The sequence below is a fragment of the Phyllostomus hastatus genome, unplaced genomic scaffold (genome assembly GCF_019186645.2).
Source record: "Phyllostomus hastatus isolate PE091 unplaced genomic scaffold, TTU_PhHast_1.1 phas_scaffold_39, whole genome shotgun sequence".
NCBI classification, from domain to species: domain Eukaryota; kingdom Metazoa; phylum Chordata; class Mammalia; order Chiroptera; family Phyllostomidae; genus Phyllostomus; species Phyllostomus hastatus.
Genome location: NW_025334028.1, coordinates 27,710,013 through 27,733,551, shown reverse-complemented (window position 1 = coordinate 27,733,551; position 23,539 = coordinate 27,710,013). Strand labels below are relative to the sequence as shown.

The window sequence follows — 23,539 nt, the reverse complement described above, 5'->3', positions numbered from 1 at the left end:
TTTTAAAGGATAGTTTCTTAAATATTTCTTATATTTAAAAATGTGTGGGCCTTCACACATGCCAACTTTCACATAGTAAAAGCATAAGCAAAAATTAGGTCCTAGCTGGGTAGCTCAGTTGGTTAGACATCCCAATATACCAAGGTTGGGGGTTCGATCCCCAGTCAAAGCACATACAAGAATCAACCAATGAAGGCATAAATAAGTAGAACAACAAATCAGTATTTCTCTCTCTCTGAAAAAAATCAATAAATAAAAATTTTAAAAGTTATTTGAACTACTTTCAGAACCTAGGAAATAGATACTTTGAGACATTATCTCTGAATTGACATCATTTCCCTTCTCGTTAGCATCAAATTTGCAGATTTGATAATCCACTGATAGACTCTACATACAGAGATCAGACTGGCCCAGGGCAGGGGAGTTTGAGGGCTGGAGGAAAAGGTGAAGGGATTAAGAAGTACAATACAAACTGGTTGTTACAGAATAGTCACGAGTATATAAATCACAGCAGAGGGAATGCAGTCAATATCATGATAACTGTGTGTGCGGCCATTCACATACTTGATAGATCAGAGGGACTACTCTATGAAGTGCATGATTATGTAACCACTATGCTGCACACCCAAAACTAATACAGGATAATATTAAGTGTAAAATAAAAGTACTGATATCTATTTAAAAAAATCCACTGAATAGAATACCAATCTTCAAAAAGAAGGAAGAAAGAAAGAGAGTGAGGGAAAAAATGGTGGAAGCATAATTTAAAAAAAGCTCTCCATAGTATAAAAATAAGTAACAATCAGAAAAGAATATATGTTGTAATTCTTAAAAATAGATTAATGCATTATTATAATAAACTAGGTTTTATATGGAAAATATAATTATATGAAGACTATTTTATTTAAAAGGTTATGAGTGATCAGTCTATTCACTCATCTCTTGGTTCCACAAACAGTGTTTAAGTGCCAATCATGTGCCAGGAATTATTTGAGGTTTGGGAAATGTACCAATGAAGAAAATACACAGAGATCCCTGTCTCAAAAGCTTACATTCTAGTAAGGAAAGACAAAAATAGACATAAACAAGTAAGCAGTGCAGTATATTATAAAGTGATAAATACTATTTAAAAGAAAGAAAGAGTGAAGAGTAGTGAGTTCAGGTGTGCTGCTGGTGGTTAGGGAGGTTGCACTACTGAATGAGGCAGTGGTCAGGGTAGCCTCACTGATGAGCTGAGGTCTGTGTGAGGAGGTGAGAAAGCGAGCCAAGCCGATAGCTGAGGGGGAAGTGCTGAGCAAGAGGGAACAGCTGGAGTACAAGCCCTTAGCTGGGAGAAGTGCGAGGAGCGAGGAGCGGTGAGGAGGCTGGAGTGGCTGGAGTGAAATGAATAAGCAGATTGCTAGGAAGTGAGACCATTTAGGACTCTGAGACAACGGCAGGCCTTAAGTTCTTCCTGAACTAGGGGGTGCTAATGCAGAACTTGGAACAATGACATCTCATTGAACTTTTAAAAGATCATTCTGGCTGCTGAGTTGAGCAGAGACCACAGAAAAGGGCAAAGGTGGAAGCAGGAAGAAACTGTTCTTCCCTGTAATTCTGAAATCCAAAAGCTGTTTCTGTAACACATTAGTATAGTAACACACTAGTAAGTGGCAAAGCTCACCTACACTTAACCTAACCTCAAGGTCTTCAGTAGCCAAATTATTGTAAGTATTCTTGTGTTTCACTGCAAAAACATCGACATGCATCAGTATATCATACATAGCATATGCAGCTTCTTACATTTCTAAAATCTGAAAAATGCTATATTGCACAATTCACATGGATTGAGGAATTGGGACATGTCCTCTAGGACAGGGACAGCTTGGGCCAGAGTGGCAGGCAGCATTGGAGATAGCAAGCAGTGGGCACAATTTTGATATCACTTAAAGTCAAGGCTAACTGGGTTTTTTACAGAGTGGATGTGGGTATAAGAAGACTCCGAGTTCACTGGCTGTAATCACTGCAGGATGTAGTAACTGCAGGATGACGGTGCTGTGTCTCAGGGTGTGAAAGACCAGAGGCAGAATGTGTTGGGATGAAGCTGTGGCACAATGCAGCCGGTCGTCTGAATATCCAGTTTCACCCAACGGGAGAGGTTTCATACACGTCTGGAATCTGGGGAGATGTCTGGGCTGGAGCTGTAGTCCTGTTATAAGATTTTCTTTCTTTTTTCCTTTTAGAATATCTTTACAGTCTTTTCTCCAGAGAACAATAACACACACATACTATAAAGAAAAGCACCATTTAACAATCTCTTCCATTAAAATAATGTATCTTTTAATGTAAAGAAAAACATAATTATTGAAGTGTGGGGCTACCTGGAGCTAGACAGTGTCTGTAATTAACATCACCTGAAAATTCATGAAATGAGGAAAGCCAAATTTTATTCTCAGACCTGCGTGGCAAACAAAAACGTCTTAAGAATGCATTGTGCCAGAAGTGAAGAAAACACTAAATAAAGAAATGGTGTTGAACTAAAATAGTGACAAGGTTTCTTTCTGTTTTCATGGTGAATTAATACTGGTTATTTGCCCTAAATTAAAAACTTGGAACACTTACTTTATTCAGAATATACCCTACAATCACAAGACAGTGAATAAAAAAGTGTCCAAAGTGTCCCGATTCATGCTCATGTTCACCAGCAGCTAGAGCCGAAGGGGAAATGAGAGGGCATATAATTTTGGGCAGGAGTGTCCAAAGGCAGCAATGCTACTATCCATGGCATGCAACGGCCTTGGCACAGGATCAGTGCAATTCTTTCCCAGGGCCTATCTCTAGGATCACAGTCTCTTAGTATGAGTGTCCTAACATCACTGAACTCCAGGTTTCCCCAGTTTTATCCTGCTACATTCTGTTGGTGAACTTCAGTGTTATTTTTAATTCATATGTGTGTTGGTATGAAGAAGAAAATTGGGGAGAGACCTTTTAAAAAAGAAAACAATAAAAGATTCAGAAAAATGTTGATGTCTATGTCAGAGTAACTTTTTATATTAAATAGCCAAATTTTTATGACCCTACCTTAAGCAGCAGAATAATATAAATACTGTACTTAAGCAACCATTAATAAAAACTCCACTGTATGATCACAAAGAGATAATAAAAAATAGAGTGAGAAAAAGAGGGACAGGAGGAAGAGAGGGGGGGAGGAAGAAGGGTAGAGAGAAGGGGGAAGACACAAAAAAGAAAAGGTGAAAGGATAAAAATTACAAAAAAATATGCTTTTCAAAAATAAAAGATATGTGCATATAAAATATATTATTAGATCTACCATCTAATCCCTCTAAAAACTGTACCAAAACATACACAATTACAACTATATCAAAATTTGAGAATACCAATTTCCTTTCAAATTGTGAGTCACATATAAAGAAAAAAACTTTTTCTCTTTCAAAAATCACAAATGTTAGTATTCTTTTCCTATAAAAACCTGGTAAAAAATTGCAAGTGTTCAATCTAAAAGGGGCAAAGTTTAGTTCCATCATGTGGGAATGGGGAAAGAAAAAGAAGAAACTAGTAATATCAAAAGGAAAAGAGGAGAAAAGAGAGAATGCAAAAGTAGCTAAGAATAAACAAAGTGAAATGTGACAAATGGAAAAATACAGGGAACAGATGAAGTAGTAAAATTCCACATTTTGGTCTGGTAATAAAGGAACAACCTCTTCTTCCTTCAAAGCTTGTTTGTTGCCTATAGCCTTTATCTCCATTGGTGGCACCACCGTTTACCCAGTCACCCATTTATAAATCTGGGAGTCTTCAATCTAGCTCCACTCCAGATCCAGCCACCAGTTTTCAGAAAGTACAGGGATAACTGTACAGTTTTTCTCATTGATCCCTAACTCAACCCTCCAGTGTACTGGCAGTTTATCACATATGCCATGCTTCATCCTACCTCTGAGCCTTTGTTGTACTGTCCCTGTGAACTCTAATGCCTCTCTTTCTGCATCATCTTTGCCCCATTTCACTCACAAAGTTCCCCACACCAAACAGTCCCTGCCCCAAAACTGACTAGGTCCCCGTCTGTCTACTCTCAGAATGTCCTACACAAATCTCTTTCACTAACAAAGTACGACAGTTACCTTCTGCGTGACTGCCTCTTCTACCAGACTGGAACCTTTTCTGTTATATTTACATCAGCTCAATGTGTAATACAGGGCCTGGCCTTCTAAAACTTGCTAAAAATGTTTACCATAAAATGAATGGACAGTTAAATGGCATGTGATACAGTAAGTTCCCCATCTCTGAGAGTTTTCACATAAATCAATATATTAGGACATTCTCATCTAGATAGGAGGTGTGATCTACTACATGACTGTGATATTCTCTCCATTTCTACACACATTCTTACTTGTCCAACCCTCTGACTTTTATTCAGCCCTTTATAATATTTAACAGTGGGGGTATATGACTTATACTTTGTACAGCATGGCCTGTGGCTAAAATGTCATCATAAAAAGCTTATTAAAAATGTGCTAACACAAAACACAAAGCAACTCTGAGAAAAAAAGGACAAAATGTTAGGCATCATGATCCCCAATTTTAAACTATACTGTAAACTATAGTAATCAAAACTGTATGGTATTGGCAAAAAAAAAAAAAAGACACAAGAAACCAATGGAACATAATTGAGGGTCCAGAAATAAACCCAAGCAAATATGGTCAACTAATTTGATAGGGAAATGAAGAATATTCAATAGAGTAAAGTGAAAAATTGGATAATCATGCAAAAGTATGAAACTAGACCTCTATCTTATGCCACTCACAAAAAATTGGCCTAAGAAACTTGGACTAAAACCTGAAAACATAGGTGAAAAGCTCCTTGGCATGGGTCTTAGTAATGATATTTTGGAGATAACAAATAAAGTACAGCAACAAAATAAAAAATAAACAAGTGGACTACATCAAACTAAAAAGCTTCTGCATAACAACAACAAAAAGAAAAGTCAACAAGCCCTGCCTGTCATATCCAAATGGATGGGGTAACATCCCACAAACTGAGAGATCACTGGTTCGATTTCCAGTCAGGGCACATGCCTGGGTTGTGGGCCAGGTCCCTGGCTGGGGGCTTGCAAGAGGCAACTGATCAATGTTTCTCTCATACAATGACATTTCTCTCCCTCTCTTTCTCCCTCCTTTGTCCTCTCTCTAAAAATAAATAAATAAAATCACAAAAAGATAAAAAGACAACCTATGAAATGGGGAAAATATCCACAAACAATATATCTGATAAGAGGTTAATATCTAAAATATACAGGGAACACATACAACTCACTAGCAAAAAAAAATAATAATCCAACTTAAAAATGGATAAAGAACCTGGATAGACATGTGTCTGAAGAAGATATGATGACCAATAGGTATATGAAAAGATCCTTGACATCACTAATTATTAGGGAAATGAAAATCAAACCCCCACAGTGAGATATTATCTCATATGTACAACAAAAAGACAAGAGTTAACAGATGTGAAGAGAAAAAAAGAACCCTCATGCAATGTTGGCAGGATTGCAAACTGGTGCAGCCACTATAGAAAACAGTATGGAAGTTCCTCAAAAAAATTAAAGAGAGCTACCATAGGATCCAAGAATCCTATTTCTGAAAATATATCCAAAGGTAATGAAGACACTATGTCATAGAAATATTTGCACCCCATGTTCCTAGCAGTATTATTTACAATAGCCAAGACATGGAAACAACCTAAGTGTCCATTCATGGATAAATGGATAAAGAAAATATGGTATATTGTTGGGGACTGCCCTGCCTGGTCTCAGGAAGCTGTAACCCCCTGTGACTTAGGCTGAGTGAGAGACCTCTGGACCAGGAGCCACTAAGGAGACAAAACTTATTCCCTTGGCATGAACGCTGCCTGTTCTGTGCCTGGCCTCCTAGGCTTGGTCAGTTAGCCAATGACAGGTAAGATTTCCCATGGAGGGAATTGTCTAAGACAGGCATGATCACGAGGAGGCCTCAGGGAAGAGACTTGGGGCTGTGGAAATGAAGGGGTGATGGATATCAATCCCTGCCCCCTCGGCTTTGTCAAAGCCTGAGTCCTTGTTCTTAGATGTGAGAAATCCAAGTCTCCTGGCTGCCTTTGTCTCCTCTGCCCAACTCAGGCCTGAGGAAATAACAGGGGCGGTGCCGTTCAGACTAGGGACGGCGGACCCCCGGGGTAATCAGGCCTGGGACATAGAATATACAAGATCCTGTGAGATCTGTTTGCTGGAGTATGATTAGATTAGAATTTGAAGGCACAGACAGGAAACCAAAACGAGCCCTTTGAGCCCTGTAGTCCTTTCAAATGATAAAACTCCAAACTTTGCCCAGAATCACAGAGGAGATTCTGTCAGCATCTTTGAAAGTCACCTATTTATTTTGATCTTTTCTGCCAGACTGTGAATTCATGAACTAACTCTATATTCTTAATAAAAACCTGCTTGGGAATGGAAATGGAGCGCTCCCCACTAGAGAGAGTGGCCGTTCTGTCCCTACTTCCCCACAGGACCTGGTTGTCTCTGTGTATGTTTTTCTCATGTTTTGATGAGCCACCCCCAGTGTTCCACGATCACTGCAGGCCGGTGAGTACATACCAGTATATATATAGATATAGTTTATACAATGAGACATTATTCAGCCATAAAAGAAGGAAATTCTGCCATTTGCAACAACACAGATGAACCCTAGGGGCATTATGTTAAGTGAAACAAGTAGAAGAGAAAGACAAATACTGTAAGATCTCATTTATATGTGGAATCTAAAACAGAAAACACAGAAAAAGAGATCATATTTGTGGTTAACAGAAGAAGGAGCCAGGGGAGGAGGAGTGGATGAAGGCGGTCCAAAGGTACAAACTTCCAGTTGGAAATAAGCACTAGGGATGGAATGTGCAATGTGGTGACTATGGTTAACACCGATGCTTGGTGCATAAGGAAATTAAGAGAGTAAGTCCTAAGAGTTCTCATCACAAAGAAAAAGCTTTTCTTTTCTTTTGTATTTATATGAGGTGATGGATGTCAACTAAAGTTATTGTGGTAATCATATCACAATATATGAAAGTCAAACCATAATGCTGTACACCTTAAATTTATACAGTGCTGTATATCAATCATATCTCGACAACACTAACGAAAACTCAGAAAGTATGCAAACATTTGTATGACTTACTGAATACATCTCCTCTGGGTTTCTGAGGATCTGTCTGTATCCTGTTGTCAACCGTCATCTCTCCTGGAGATGTGGTGGCAGGTGGTGCTATAGTCGTCGGTCTGAGGACTGGTCTTTCTGGGGTGGGTGGTGGTGCAGGGGTTCTGAGCTCTGTGGGTGGGGGTGGGGGTGGAGGTGGGGTAGGCCATGCTGTTGGCTTTGGTGTAGGTCTTGTTGTTGGCTTAAAAGTGGGCCTGTTGGTAATGACAGGAGGGATGTATGGTGTCTTCTGAGGCCACCTAGTACTTCCGACATCAGGAATCCAATTACTGTGTCCTCCATCACCCTTTGAAATGGTACCATTTCCCTTTGGTCTATGAATTGGACCTGAAGGTTCAATCATGACTTTGGGAATATCTAAAAGAATCAAAAGGTTTCAATCAGTGCTGAACCATCTCTTCCCCCAAAGGAAAAACATCAAATTATAAAAAACAAACATATCAAAATATGTGCCAAAGAGGCTTACTTTTCACATTTAGAATATTCCCCATCTGTAAATCATGCTGTTTTCTAAATAACAAATATGCATATATATGAATGTGATACACATTAAACCAATCAGTGGGTGAATGCAAAAGTTATGTTTGTGTTTCTATAATGAATATGTACTATTTGAAACAAAAAAGTTGTATTTGTAAAGTGGAAACAAATGACAATTGATGATATTTTTAAAAGTGCAGAGATATTCTAAAATTTTTAAATGAGAAAATTTTAAATAAAGTCTTTGTTAAGTATCCCTATGGTATATCTATATTATAAAATCAAGCTTAGAATTGTCTAAAGACTAATTTCTCTTCTTTACAAATATTTGACTCATACAAAACATTTTTATTCAATTTTCTGCATATTGTTTTAGTTGGTATTTCTTTCCTCTTATTAATTTATATAATAGCTTTTTAAAGGAAATTTTAAGAGGTCACCAAGATCAGCTGTGGAATACCTTTCCTTGATTTTCTTCACCCAAAGAAATGAATATTTAATCTACCTGGAATGATGTACTCCTGGGGCAGCACGAATACATGACCTTTCAAAGATCCTTAGTCCACATGATTTTATGCCCCGTGATTTTCAGGAAATATTTTACTCCAGAAATTTAATAAATTCTTGGTGCATGAAATATATGCTAAATTATGGCTTTGGTTTGTGAAACTTTCATCTTGGAGGTTACTTTTTACATGTTTATCTACTAATACACACATACTACAAACAAAGCTTATGAAAACTTAAAAAGCAAAACAGTACTAAATGTAGAGAAAATAGATAAATATGGGAATTTTTTAGAATAGGAGGAATAATAAAACAGAGGAACCAAAAATGTGGAATATATTCAGATTATCCCACCATCATAATCTAATGCTAATGCCAAGCAAACATTTATTTCTAATTTTAAGAAAATCAAGTTCTCTGGGAGGACTCTAAAATTTCTTGCCAGCTAAAGGGAAGCTACTGAGAAATTTTAGCCAAGGACCTGAATGCTTTTAAGAATAGAATGTATTACTGAGTCTTTAAATTTTAAAAATACCTGAACAAATGACTTTTTTTGTTTGTAGAAAGCAGAGACTAATATTACCAGTTATAAAAATTGTATTTCTTTGATAAATTAATTGTGCTCCTCATCTTCCCTAGTAATGGCCTTTGGGCGATGTGTATACCGGCCACAGCTTAGAGCTGGGAGATAAACATTACTCACATACGCAACTCAGTCCATCGCCGTGGTACCCGTCTTTACATTTGCACTTGTAGGACCCGTGCACGTTGAAACAGCGTGCGAAGCTGCTGCAGTGGTACTGACCGAGGGAGCATTCATCTATATCTGTATCGGGATATAGAAAAAGAAGAGCTTTATTTGGTAGATAAATGTGAAGGCATAAAAATATACATAGAATTAAAAAAAAAATTTTTGCCATGTGAATGTCTATGTAAAATTGGCAGGTAAACAGAAGAAATACAGTACCTGTGCATCCAGAACTACTAGTGGTTGAACTGGACTTCTGTTTGTCTGATGCCAGCACCCTCCCCGCTCCACATCCCAGGCATCAGCACAATGAAGAGGCCTTTCTACACCATAGGAAGAAATGGCAAAACGCAATGACTGGGGCTTATTACCGTGACATTGGTATTTGCCTCCGATGTACATGAGGTCGAAGCCTGTGTGACACTTGCAGATGTAACTCCCGAAAGTGTTGACACACTGCCTAAACCTAGGGCAGGAGGCTCTTCCAGTAGCACATTCATCAACATCTAGAAACACAAGTCAGTTGTAGTTTAGGTGGAGCGATAACATGTTCCGATGGAGCATATTTTAAAATAAATAACTGCAAACAGTTCCCTCATGGCACACAGTGATGCGTCATAAATATTATCCAGCTGTTGCCCCCAGAGGCACCATAAATTCTACAGCTCCATCCTTCACTCCATCTTCCCAGCCCAGGCTGCGGGCTCCTCCCCCACCATATCTCAGCGCACACTGCTCCTGCATCCACCTAGCTGCCCGAACTAAAACATGAGTTGTCCTTGACAGCCCTATTTCTCTTTACCCTAAATCATCAGGCCCAGTTACTTCTACCCCTGAAAGATTATTTGAATGTGTCTCCTCTTCTCTTCACCCATGGCCACTACTCTCTTATAACCGGCCATCTCCCAGGCCTCCTAACCTGATTTTTTCTCAGCCAGTCTCACCCCCTCCAAAGCATTCCCACCCACCCATTGAAATGATTTTATCACAATATAAAATGGAGTAGCGTCATGCCTAAAACTTTCGTACTGTTTCTACTTGCTTTTTTGAATTAAATCCTCATTCCACATCACAACCTTGAAGGTTCTGTAATAAATAGCCCCTACCTACCTCACCGGTTGTATCTCAAGCCACCAACCTCCATACTCCCACTCTGTACTTAGCCACCTTGGCCTTCCTTCTCTCAGTACCTCAAGTAGGCCTTGTTGACCACAGTGCCTGCATCATTTCCGCCTGCTTGGCTGATTCTTCACATGACCAATGGTCCAGGTCTTAGCTTAAGGCTTTCCTTGACCATTATTTTTTAAAATAGACTCTGTTTCTTTCTCCTGTAAGTCCTCATACTTAGAAGTATTTGTAATTTTATTGTTTTTTTTTTCTGTCTGCCCCATTAGAATATCAACTTTGTGAGGATCAAATTCTTGTCAGCATGGTCCATTACTGCATATCCTGGCCTTAGCACAGGGCCTGGAATATAGGAAGTAACCAATACATGTTTCTTGAATCACCAAATACCTCCATTCATGGAGTACTTACTACATGCTGGGTACCATGTTAAGCTCTTTCCATACCTGAGCTCCTTTAATCTTCAAAATGGATCAATGTACCATTACTCCCATTTTAAAGATGAAGAGACTCAAGGTCAAAGACAGGAAGTCTCTTACCTAGGTTACATATCATGTATATGGCAGAGAAACCCTGACTTCTGTGGCTCAGTTGGTTGGGCTTCATCCCTCAAAGTGAAAGGTCACCAGTTTGACTCCTGGTCAGGGCACATGACTGGGTGGCAGACCCAGGCCTGGTTCCCATTTGGGGTGTGTGTGAGGCAACCAATTGATATTTCTCTCACACATGAATGTATCTCTTCCTCTTTTCCTCTCTCCCTTCCCCTCTCTCTAAAAATAAATACATAAAATCTTTTTTAAAAGTATATGGTAGAGGTAGCTTTGAAACCAGAGCCCTGACTCTTAATGACAATTCTATACTACCTTCCTAATCTACTGAGTGCAATATATACAATCTAGCCCTATGTATCTTTTCAGCTTTATCAGTCATTGCCCCTTACATGCCAGAAATACCAAGTTCTTGTTTCCCTCAACATTGTGCTTCTTCCAACTCCAGTGCCTTTGCACATATGCTTCCTCTTGCCTGAAGCTTTCTCCTGTCCCCCATTTTTAGAAAAAATAAGGTTTCCATAGTTGATTCACAGAGAGAGGTCCTCTTCTGAGATAGCTGATAGCTTCTGAAGGACAGCTAATCACCTGACATAAACAGCTGCCTTTTTTTCTCACTCCCATCACCTTTCCCTTTCCTTCTTTTCCTAGAGAGCCTACTGACAGAGACACTGGGTTCACAACTCACCCACACAGGTCCGCCTGTCGGGAGCCAGCTGCAGGCCAGGAGATGGGCACTGGCACCGAACCTGTCCTTTGATGACATCACAGCCATACTGACAGTTGGCCATGGAGCACGTCAGGGCACCTGGAACGAGTATGACTGGCTGACTCAGGGAACAGGCTCCGCAACTGAAATAACTATGTCTCTAACTTGTCCTGAAATCTGTGTCACTCGGCTGACAATGAAGACAAAAAGGCCTCGATCATTCAACAGTCTAAAGAAAGTCAAAAAATAGGGAGAGAGACAGAAAGACTTTCCTCCTCCAGGGATTAAGAAGATTCAGAAGCGAACCAGCCCTGTTATCATCTGGGGCAGGCCTCTAATGCATTTGAGGAATTCAAAGGCAAGTGTAAAACTTGATCTCACATAGATTATCTGGAAATTTTTTTAGTGGCCAAGGAAAGTGGAAAATGAAAGCATGTTTCCAGATTGCGCGTGCTAAATGCTGGCCTTAAGTGAAGCACCTGCCAGATTGTCTCAGCCTCACCTTAGCTTTCCCGAGGGACAGCAGATTTCCCACTGAGCTGCGCAGTGTTACAGTTTCCCAGCATCACTGTCTCATGTTGTTAAGCATGGAACACCTCACTTCGAAATGCCCCATGCTAAATATGCAATACTAAATAAAATTAGCTAACCTTTTTTATTTTATAAAACACAACCCAGCTAGAGAGATAATTGATAATTAACTGACTGATAATTAGCTAATTTAACTGATAATTCTACAAAAATCAAAATCAAGCCATCAATTACTGGATATCCTATCAGCACAACCTCAATGCAATGTTTGGCTCTCAGAGAATTTTAGGGCATCACCTGTCTTATAACACAACCAAATGATAGCAGCACACACCATACATTTCTTTCCTACAAAGAAACAGATGGAATCTACTTTTATGTTTCTAAATCATTTTTTATTTTCAAATTCATTTTTTTAATTTGAAGTAGTTTTTTAAGAAAAGGTACATAAGTTAGTCCTTTGATTATTATAATGAAATGTAAAAATGAGGGGAGAAGGTATTTGTGAGTGGTTTACAATCAAGCGACAAGCTTAATGGATGCTCTACCAGCAAACAGTTTACAGTCCATCTTTATGGACAGCTCACAGTCCTGAAAGTGTCACTAATGTTTTTTTTCTAGCTGGAATAGCTCTATGCCCACACTGACAAAAGGGAAAAACATTAGAAAACACACTTACTTTCGTTATTGTCCTAAAATCATGTCCAAATCAATTTAACACTGGCACCCATGGTAAAAAAGTGCTAGCCATCTAAAAGGGACAGCTCCTATTTTGATTTTCAGTTCCTTAGGGACACATAACCCCCCCCCCCCAAACACACACACACACACACACACACACACACACACACACACACATACTCACATCCATCCTGTTTGGGGGAAGGCCTGGGAGGCCACTTTCATTTTCACACTACCAGCCCACAACATGAGAGAAACCAAGCCCAAAGCACTCAGAAAACAGTTAGGATTCTTGACATACTTGAGCAGGACCCGTCTGGCATGAGCATGTACCCGTTGAGACAGTAGCACTTGTAGCTGCCGTAAGTGTTCATGCACCTGTGCTTGCAGGGGCGCGGCTTCAGGCCACACTCGTTCAGATCTGAAAAGAGCGGAAGTTGGAGCCGAGTAATCACAAAACCTCTGCACAAATGTAAACCATTTAAAATACTTCTTTATATTGAAAAATGAAGGAGAAAAGTAGCTCAAGCTACACTAGCCAGTCATTTATAGCAGAGAGAGAGAGAGAGAGAGAGAGAGAGAGAGAGAGAGAGCCTGTTCACACTGTCTTAATTTTAATACTGTTATGCTAGAGGTGACCAAGATTTTATTTTCCTTTCACAGGTGATCAAAAGCCTAATAACAATGAAGAGACTGTATGAATTTCTGGAGCTTAAATTATATAGTAAATGTGATCTCTGCCCACCAAGGCCAGTTAGAGTACGCTGTGCCTGCTTCCTCATCCCTAGAAAGGGCAGCATCCTGACTCCTCATGGTGCTGAATCATCTGTCTGACTTCCGTACCCTCAAAACATCTGGGGTCTACTACTGGAGTCCCTCCTGACAATGTGTTCTTCCTCTATTGATTTCTTCCTCTCTTTGTTTAAAGAAGATACTAGAAAGTATCTGGATTTTAATGTTAGACTGCTTTGATGTTCCCAAAATAAAGCTATATTTTCAGAGGATAAGAGCTACTTGAATTAGAATGATCACAATTGTGGGTTTTCTTGTTCAGTTTTATAGATTATATACTGATCTAATATTAAAGAAGAAAATTTTAAAAATACTTCAGCATACTTTCATTCATTGGGTAGTTAAGAAGGACATATGAGAACACTAATGAATAATACATAATTGACTATCACTGTATAGCTTAGGGTTATTGATTTAAATATCAATATGAAATGAACTAACAAATTGCACATTATGAGAATTTTTCAACCCAAGCTGAACACTGCCTCAAGTGAACATAAAACCCATAACAACATATAAGCACTTCAACAGTGATGCCCCAAATACAGACTTCATTAAAAAGAAATATGACCACATGTTTATTTGGAACTGCCAGCATGATTTCATTATCAATCTATGTCATGAAAGAAGAAATATGGACAAATCTAGTTGCAAGTTGTCTTTAAATCTAATCAAATATAAACCTGACTTGATGTTTATTAGAAATCTATATATTTCACTTAATTAAACCACCAAGTTACTTTGTTTTCTAAAATCTTGAAACTAAAATTTTAAAAATGTTTTACTGACTCCCCAACTTGGTCTTTTTTCCTAGCCTGAACACATCTGTAAACAGATCCCCAGCTGGGTGAAATCCTAGAATATTAAATAATAAACATTTATGATTTCCTATGCTTTACTCAATTTTATACTTTATTTTGTCTTGCCCAGTCAGGGGTATGCAACACAGAATCACATTTAAAGATAATTCAAAATAATTTCCTCAAAGAAGGTGCTCTGCAGATTAGTCTCATCAGAATTTGATTTCTTCCTCTGTTAAATGAAGTAAAAAAATTTAAATCAAGAAGACAAAGAAATTCACTCCACTTCTCATATTCTTCTACTTTGCATTTTAATGTTTATTAAAAATTAAAATCAGAAACATCTTTTCTCATGTTCTAGGAGGAGTGGATTATCCTTGCTAATATTTCTCTGCCAATTCACACCTGGCTTTAATGAATCCCTGACTGATATTCTAGCATGTAGTATTTAAATCTGAGTACATTGTTAGAGAAAGGCTTTGTGTTTTAAATATATTTCTGCCTCAAGCAAAGATAAAATAGTACAGTACAACAAAACAGAGTTAGACTGAATTCTGTATCTCAAGGGAAGGATATTGATGGATATAAAACATGCCACTTAAGAAACCTTAGGTTTGCCTTGGCTGATATGGCTCAGTGGATTGAGTGCCGGCCAGCAAACTAAAAGATTACTGGTTCAATTCCCAGTCAGAGCACATGCCTGGGTTGTTGGCCAGGTCCCCAGTTGGGAACATGCAAGAGGCAACTAATGGATGTTTCTCTCACATATCCATGTTTCTCTCCCTCTCCTTCTCCCTCCCTCCCTCTCTCTCTAAAAGTAAATAAATAAAATCTTAAAAAAAAAGAAGAAACTTGGGTTTATTGTAAAGAGCCACAAAAACTCCTGTGGGTTTCTGGATGGGAACTGGTCAGATATTTGTAGCTCTAGGCAGCTTGCATACAAGGAGTACTTATGCTGATGGAAATTTCTTCAGACATTGTTTCCTTCAGACAAAGGAAATAAATGTGCACAATTCAGTGGGTAAATGTAGAGACATTTGTTGACTCTTTTACTGGTATGAAACTGACATGTAAATATTCAAATATGTTGGAAGCAATCTGAGAAAGCTGTACCCTACCAGCTGCTGATGGATTGGTTGACTCTGCTTGACAGGCCACTGGGGTTGATGGGCCCAGAACTGCCATTACTGTCCCACCTGCCACAGGCATCTGTCTCCTAAAACCTTCACAATAACCCTTACAAAACCCACTGCACAAATTATGAAATAGGATCCCACAATCCACAATTATCAATATTTACCAAATATCAGACTTTTGTTCAAGTAGAAAGCTTCAAAAGATTAAAAGAGCCTGATATTCTGTTGATGAACTTTTTTTTCAATTTTTCATCAGGTTTCTTTCTATTCTATGATTATTATATCTTATTTTCCCATTGATATAATGCCTTATATAATTGAGTTAATACAGGCTGCTTCCAAAATCTTGTGGACTACAGAACCAGTAACACTTGTATTACTGTCAAATTAAGTCAGAAATTCAAAAATGACACTTTACAGTAAATGCTCCTATAATAATAAGTGGAACAATATAAAAAACATGAAAAGTCTCCTTGATCACATTTTAGAAATCAATATTAAAAGTTGATAAAAGAACCTAAGAAAACAATCTTTTGTGTTTTTATTTTAAATTTACTTTAATCTTGCTCTTTCTCTAGAAATTTATAATATAATATAAATTAAAAGGAAAATCTATAACAAAAAATTAATGAATTGTCATGTACCTATCTTATCACACAAGGAATAGTACTTTACAATTAAACCACTTACATTCAAATGCTTTAATTATTAAGTATACAATTCTTAAAGAGCATTTATAAGTCAGGAGTATACTTAAGCAGGTTGGTAAATTCAGGAGCTTGGGGGAGGGAAGAAGGAGAAAGAAGCTGGTCCAGAACAAAAACACAAGCTGCGTAGCATTATACTGACACTTCAAGGGAAAAAAAGAGAGTCAGAAATTGTATTGGCATGCAGACACTGAAAAGTAGCTTGAAAATTTGCAAGAGAATCATGGAACAAGACAACCCAATGGATTTTTTAAGGGAAAAACATTTCATTTGTTTAATGCACTTATAGACTTTTTTCCTTTGAGGCTTGAACTGGACAATATCTCAGAAGCCTAAGCTTTCACATTTTATCTGACCAAAGCAGAGGTCACAGGGAAACAGATGTCGGTGTGTCAGCTGCCGTAACTCTTACACTTTAAAGACAGCAGTGACACATGACTGAAATTAGTTCTATGGCCCTATTCTTTGTGCAGAAGAAAGACAAATGCATCAAAGTCTGTTTCAGCAGAGAGTATTTTCTGATTTGTAGGATTTTAATTCCATTCTATGCTCCTACATCTGTCAGTGAGGGGGGATAGAGGTTTTCAGAAGAACTGTGAAATCATGCTGCCCCCTAACCTTCCTACAATGCTTTCCAGCATAATGATGACACTAATATTTCTGGTGTTTCTATTCTCACTCCAGCCCTGCAGAGAAACAGGGCAGGAATTACTGTCCCCCTATTACTAATTGTTTTCCTAACACAGACGTTTAAATGACTTTCTCACCTGAGGGCTATAGTGGAACCAGAGCTTAGGCCTTCTAACATGAGAAGATGAGGCACTAAAGGAAGGAAGCTAAGATACGGTTTCATTTCTGGTAGCCAGAACTCTATACCCTTTATTTGGTGGTGAAGAGGATTGATCCCATCTAAAATCTACTTAGAAAAAGCCATCAGAACACCATCTCAGTTGCTTTGATATTCCGGACTTCACCTACAAATGAAAACAAAAGTTCTTTTGCTATCCTATTTTTAGAAAACATTTTGAAACCCAGAGAAGAAGAAAAGCAACGATACTTGATGCAGTGAAAGGACAGCGGAGGCTCCAGGCTTTTTAGAGCACAGAGAGTCAGCGCGGGTGACAGTCCCCGCTGCTTGCGCGGAGGCAGGGCACCCCAGGGGCTCTTCTTCAGGATATTTGCGAGAAGTGACACAAGTGCAGGAAGCCGTGCAGGTGGGAGGCGCAGGCCCCCTGAGACAGTGCACGCTCACCCCTTGAAGGCAAACTTGTGGCTTGGTGGTCCTGGGGTTGGGAAAGAGGCTGCTCACTGCCTCGGTCGTGAGGAGTTGGGTAGAAGTGTTCGTCTTCACACCAGGAAGAAGGTAATAAGAGTCAACTTTGAACTGATGTCATTTTTAGCCCTAAAAATCTTTATAAGTATATATTAAACAATTACATAAAGTTGGTGGAGTTCAAAAAGAATGCTTTAGAATATAGATACTTTACAAAAATTAGTTTCCAGTTCTTCCAGTTTCTCTGTTTTTAAAATTTCTGTTTTCCTGCAAATTTATCATGGTCATCTTTCTCCCCAAGAACACACACACACTGTACAAGTCAATAATCCATCATTCTCATATAAATTAAAAATAAAAACAGCAAAAAAAGAGATGGTCATTTTGTAAAAGCATGATTTTAGTTATTGACAAAGACAGAAAACTAAAATAACAAATACATTATATAAATATTATGATCAACCTGCTCTGTTTCAGGACACTGAAGTCTTAAATGACCAACTTAAAACTTCTTGCTCATTATTATGTGTACAATAGTTTAAAATACTCCAAAATTGCACACAAACTTATGATTTGCATAAATACCTTATTTAAATAAATAGCATGATCAATGTTTCACTCAAATGTAAGAGCTTATGTTACATTTAGGTGACACTTAATTAGAATATATAAGAAGCTTTCTCAAAAAAAAATAAAGAATAAAGGTAACTGTCCCCATGCTTAGCTTACCAAAATATTGTAAGATGGGTAAGACTGAAAAATAGAGACAAAAATGCAATTATATCCTATTTTAAGACTATTATATTAGTAATAGTTAAAATTCCAAATTAGATAAACACTGGTATCTGGGGTTAAAACTGCACAGCCGTCAAAAAGCAAGGCTGTAAGAAACTACCTGAATATTAGGGTGAACACACTTAGGCCGCTGGGCGTAGAAAAGCAATCCACTCTCAGGTTTAACTCATCCACCAGAGTCTACTGTCTGATTGTGTGCTATAGGACTCTAATTCTGTTCTTGGGATAAGGAATTCAGCATATGAAACACAAACCATGTCAACACATTAGTAACTGATATTCATAAATTGTTTCTTCTGAACTCATTACAAAGCACACCACAAATTCAAAAGAATATCTTGCATTCCTGAAAAAATGCAATGCTATGATATATTACATGCTAAAAATAACTGCTTAGTGGAAAAGTTATAAAAAGATAATTATCTATAATAGTATCCTTTCTTGGCTGAGGGGAAAGGGGACTTGTACGGGTACAGTGACTCAAAGAGGTAGAAAATATACAAGAATAAAATCACTAGAGAAAGTAAGGTAGAAAACAACACCAAATCTTGCATTAGAATTTCACCTACTATGGAAGGGAGGTACTGTGTGTGTTATAGAATAAGCTAATAATCAGTCATGCCTATGATATTACATGTGCTCCATTTATAGCAAATCCAGGAGATGACTCAGTGGGGAGAGCGGGCCACCAAGAGCAGATTACACATATCTTGTGACAGGCTGTTAAATTAAGCCAGTTCCAAAGTGGGCCTGCCCTGCTATGCTGGCTGCTCCCCAGGAGGCTCTAAAAGCACCCAAGTGCTTGTCATTTACTCAAGCTGTTCACTCAGCCAAGCAAGTTTCCTGGGGGGTGGGGGGGATTTCTTAAAGTACACAATTCAAAACGATATTGTTTTGCAGATACTTGTCTTATACCCAAACCTGCTTTTTAGTCAAAAGCTAATATCCAGCTCTGTGAAATTACTTCAAAGGACCTCTTCTTTGACATTTCTCCCCTCAAGAAACAAGAAACCTATTTGTTTTCCGATGTCTCCAAGGCACGTTTTCCAGTTTATTAAAATATATGGTCCAAATAAAATATCTAAGTTAATTTGTTATGTAGAACAGATATAGACGATCCAGTCTAACATTTCTGGGGGTCTCTTGGCAGCTCTCTGACTTACCCAGCTCATCCACAGCAGTCTCTCTCACCTGACAAATTCACAGTCCACACATTCAGAGACTAAGGTACTAGAAAACTCCACAGAACTCTTTCAAACTCCTGTGGCTTTCAGGACCAAGAACTATTATATGTAACATTCACTCAATAAATATTTAATGTGCACTGATCGTGTGCAAGTTTAGTGATCGTTTTCAGGAGATCCACAAAGGACTTCTGCTCTCAAAGAACATAAGCATTTCCATCAGGAAGTGGCCAAATGACTGTTTTGGTCAGGAAGGCAACAAGAAAGACAATTAAAACACACAGGTGTACTGTGAGCTGGAGTTCTATGTTCAAGGTGCATTTGAAATTACATTATCAGTGTCAGCACTATTTTTGCAGGTGTAAAATCCCATTTTGCTACTAAAGAAATCCTTTACACCTAAGGAATATTGTTTTGGGAGGCCAGATTTCAACTCAGTACATTTCAATTTTTCTTTAGAGAAACAGGTATGTGCTACTGGAAGAACTGGTTTTTATGAAAATAAGAGATAGCCAGAGATGAATCCTTGCTCCAATAATAGTGTATTTGAAGCATATTAAAGTTGATGAAACTGTAAATAAATTCAAATGCACTTCTCTGCAATTCAACTTAGCTTCTTTTAATAATCTTCTTTGTATAAATTCCTGGCATCAGGACAACAAGTGTTATGGTGCTGACATAGTAATGAGACCTGTGCTGGTTTATGTTGATCACTTCAAAAAAGAAGCATGCTGGGACTCTGCGATGAACACTAGTAACTCAATAGTCAGAACTGAACATGCTGCTACTTGAAAACTTAGACAGGAGAAAGAAAATCAAATGGAATTTTAAAAGAGTAAACTAAGATAGTAAGAACCCCATTTATTTTTTAAAACTACTACCCAGGTACACTAGATAAATCCCAAGATGAAAAATATTATTAGAGAAGAAGCACTGGGAAAAAATCAGTTATCAATCAAATATCAGATCATCTAGAAGACAGGTTAGAGTAACAGCTTGTCCGGCCATTGGACACATCACATTTCATGAGCATGGAGTTCATCTGATAGTGCAGGAACAATTGTACACATACCTTCAAACATCAGTGCTCTGGATTGTTTGAAAATTATGTCTACAAATCACCAGTTTACATGGCATACCTCAAGGGGTATCAGATATTGAAGAACAAGAGTATTTCCACAATATCATTTCTGTATCAGGTGAAGTCAAGTAAGTATCTACAGGACAGTTAGACCCCCATATGATTGTTTCATTTGACATTTAAAATGAGAGGGAGCATTACTTTAAGTAATAAATAAAGCACTGACCCTTTTATCCTTGTATCTTTCTAGTGAAATCTAACCATAGCTTTTCTTAATTATAATAAATACTCTACCTCCTGATGTCGTTGTAATGATGAAAACAGATAATATATATAAAATACCTGGGGCACTGTTAGTGCTAAATAAATGTTTGCTTTTATAACCAACTGATCAATTAAAAGTAACTTATTAAGTTAATCAAAATCTTTATTTCTGAGAGGAACATTGCAAACTGCTCAACAATTAAACGAAATTTAACCACAAAATCAAAGGGCTCAGAGTTTGAAGGGACCTCCACATTTCATACCAAATTTCCTACCTGACTTTGATTATTAAAGTATTTTCATCTAACTGGGTCCAAGCAGCCTAGCACTTTGTGAAGACTTCTCCACCAGTTAGTGGAAGAACAGGATGTAAGGATTCTAACATTACTGACACTGCAATGCTCTTTTTCAAAATGCATTCTAATTATTAGCAGTAAATATGAGGATGAAATTCATTCAACTGTCCGTCCATGAAATAGACTTTAAAAGATATACCATTATTATATTTGTATCTTTCAGCAAATGGCAGGTCAAACACGTAGAATAATAATCATAGAAAAGTGGTTGGGCATGAGAACTCAACATTTTTTTACCAGGCAGGAATGGAGGGGGCTTCTGATTCTTTACTTGTGTCACACTGTCCCCTACCTTGATTGCAGGTTTTCCCGGCATATCCAGGATGACACTTGCACTTGTCTGGTCCGACACATTCGCCATGTTTGCACTGTGGCTGGCACACAGCTGTGACAAGAGAATATCATGCATTACTTCTGGCTCAGCAGGACATCAACCATATAGTATCAATGTCATGTGCTAGATTAATAATAAAAAATCTCTAAGAATTTACAAAAGAGTAGCACCATCTGTATATTTTACAAATATACAGAAGCATCATGCCCTGGAGGGGTAAACACTGTCTAGAATACACACTCATACGCATGTACACTGTGTATCAGTGAGCACATGTATATATCACTTCAGGCTGGAAAGTTTGCAAACTTGAACACAATGCTCTAATAGTGAGAAAAACATATAAAACTATGCATGAACACAACTGATGTTTGCCAGTAGTGATAAATTGACAATGACCTGTACTCATATTTTCAAACTCATTAAAAGACTTTCTCTCAAATATACTTCAAAAAGTTGTTCTTAATCCAAAGATATTAACTCCAGATAAATTGTTTGAACTCCAGATAAATTTCCAATTTAATAATAAAATACTGTTTTCTTGGAAATAGTATTTCTAAGTATAAATGGTTCAAAATAAAATAAACATTAAAATTCAGTATTTTTGGAAATTCAACTTAAGAATACCTCTATTGCCCTGCTCTACCTTAACCTTAGGTGCATCACAACTGCTCATCAGTTTCACGAATGGCTTTCACAGCAAATAAAAAGATCTATCTTACATTTACTATCTTCCATCAACTCAAGTCTGTCTTTCCTCAAGACACCAAAACGCTAAGAAATCATCACTCAAAGCTTTTCCAGTCTTTGATTCCTGCCAAGATACTGCTTAGAACTTTTTGTTTACATTTGTGGTTCTCAACGGGGGAGTTTTGCCCCCACAGGACATTCGGCAGAAATGGGGACATTCTGGTTGTCACACTGGGGAGATGGTGCTACTGGCACTGAGTGAGGTAGACTACAGGAATACTGCCACACATCCAACAATGCTCAGATAGTACCCTGACCCCCCTGCAAATTATCCAGCCCAAACTGTGATGGTGCCAGATTGAGAAACTTTGCTCTGTACAGAACATGTGCACAGTGCTCCACCAGACACTAAAACGGATGAGAAAGCACTGCATGGTGTGGGCACTGCAGTCAGAGGGCTTACGGTCTAGACAGAGAGACAAAACAGGCATGGTTTTAACTGAAGGCAACATTTACTTATGAGCAAAATTAGTGACATACAAGAAATTTGTAAAGAAATCATCACACAAACATATCCACATAGATTTTTACAGAAAGCCGTACAGAAGAGACACTAGTTGGATCCTGAAGCACGGGCAGACAAAAAAGGGAGAAGACTGTCCAAAGCAAGTGGCCATTTATTCAGGCGACGTGAGGGGGCTTGTCAAACAAAAAAGGGAGGGTATGCACTGGTCGAAGAGTGAGGAGTAGACAAGCATAGGTGAGAGGCATCACATGAAATCGTTACCTCGATTTCCGAGGAATGTAGACTGAGGAATGCACACTCTGTCTATAGGAAATGGAAACCTGATCACCATCAGTAGAATTAACTGATAAAAATCAACACTTTGGTGTTATTAGCCTGATAACAATATGTAGAAAGGACTGGAAAGAGTCTAGTTGATATGAAGAAGGCATGATATGTTTTCGTGACAGGAAAAGATGGGCTTAGGTAGCCACTGAGTGATGAGCTGGCACGTCTTGAAGACAAAAGGAAGGGGGTCAGTGGTGACTCAAAGTTCTCAAGTCCCTGACACCGGATCCTTCCCACACTGGCCCAGGCTGTTCTCTGTCCTGGGATGTGCTCCCCGTTTCTGACAATTCTCTAATATTCCTGGGAAACCGACGTGCATGCTACTTTTGGTGCTTTCTACAATTCCTCACTCAGCCCTCACTAACCCTTCCTTCACCTGGACTCCACAGGCTTATCTGCCAATTTTACTTTCTGGCCTTTCTCACCCATTTGTCACTCCACCCAGACCCTGCACCACTACTGATCCTTGCCCAGTGCTGCTCAGATAGCACGTAATTTAAAACTTGCTGAAATAAAGGACGAGAAGAGTAGAAAGTGTAAACGGTAGAGAAATGTGCTTGGAAAATTCTTAAAATCTGATGATGCTAGACATCTCATAAAATTCAGAGAAACAACTTTTCAGAACTGTAAGAACAAATAAACTATCCAAGAGTACCTTCCAATATAATTTTTCAGTCAATTCTACACCTTGTAGATGGTTCAGATG

General features: G+C 38.3%; 1 protein-coding gene across 4 annotated transcripts in view; it reads right to left on the bottom strand.

The window, feature by feature from the left end:
• The window catches only part of NPNT (nephronectin), a 78,998-nt gene that overhangs the window by 23,180 nt on the left and 32,279 nt on the right, over nucleotides 1-23,539 (bottom strand). For 2 of the 4 annotated variants that reach the window (XM_045820308.1, XM_045820310.1), the window contains 7 exons: nucleotides 21,249-21,341; nucleotides 17,256-17,348; nucleotides 12,870-12,989; nucleotides 11,336-11,455; nucleotides 9,346-9,480; nucleotides 8,930-9,052; nucleotides 7,201-7,596 (listed from right to left, as the gene is read on the bottom strand). In XM_045820308.1, coding sequence (XP_045676264.1) covers nucleotides 7,201-7,596; nucleotides 8,930-9,052; nucleotides 9,346-9,480; nucleotides 11,336-11,455; nucleotides 12,870-12,989; nucleotides 17,256-17,348; nucleotides 21,249-21,341 — 1,080 coding nt within the window. The remainder of the gene's footprint in view (nucleotides 1-7,200; nucleotides 7,597-8,929; nucleotides 9,053-9,345; nucleotides 9,481-11,335; nucleotides 11,456-12,869; nucleotides 12,990-17,255; nucleotides 17,349-21,248; nucleotides 21,342-23,539) is intronic. The other 2 variants (XM_045820311.1, XM_045820312.1) reach the window with 1 other exon arrangement.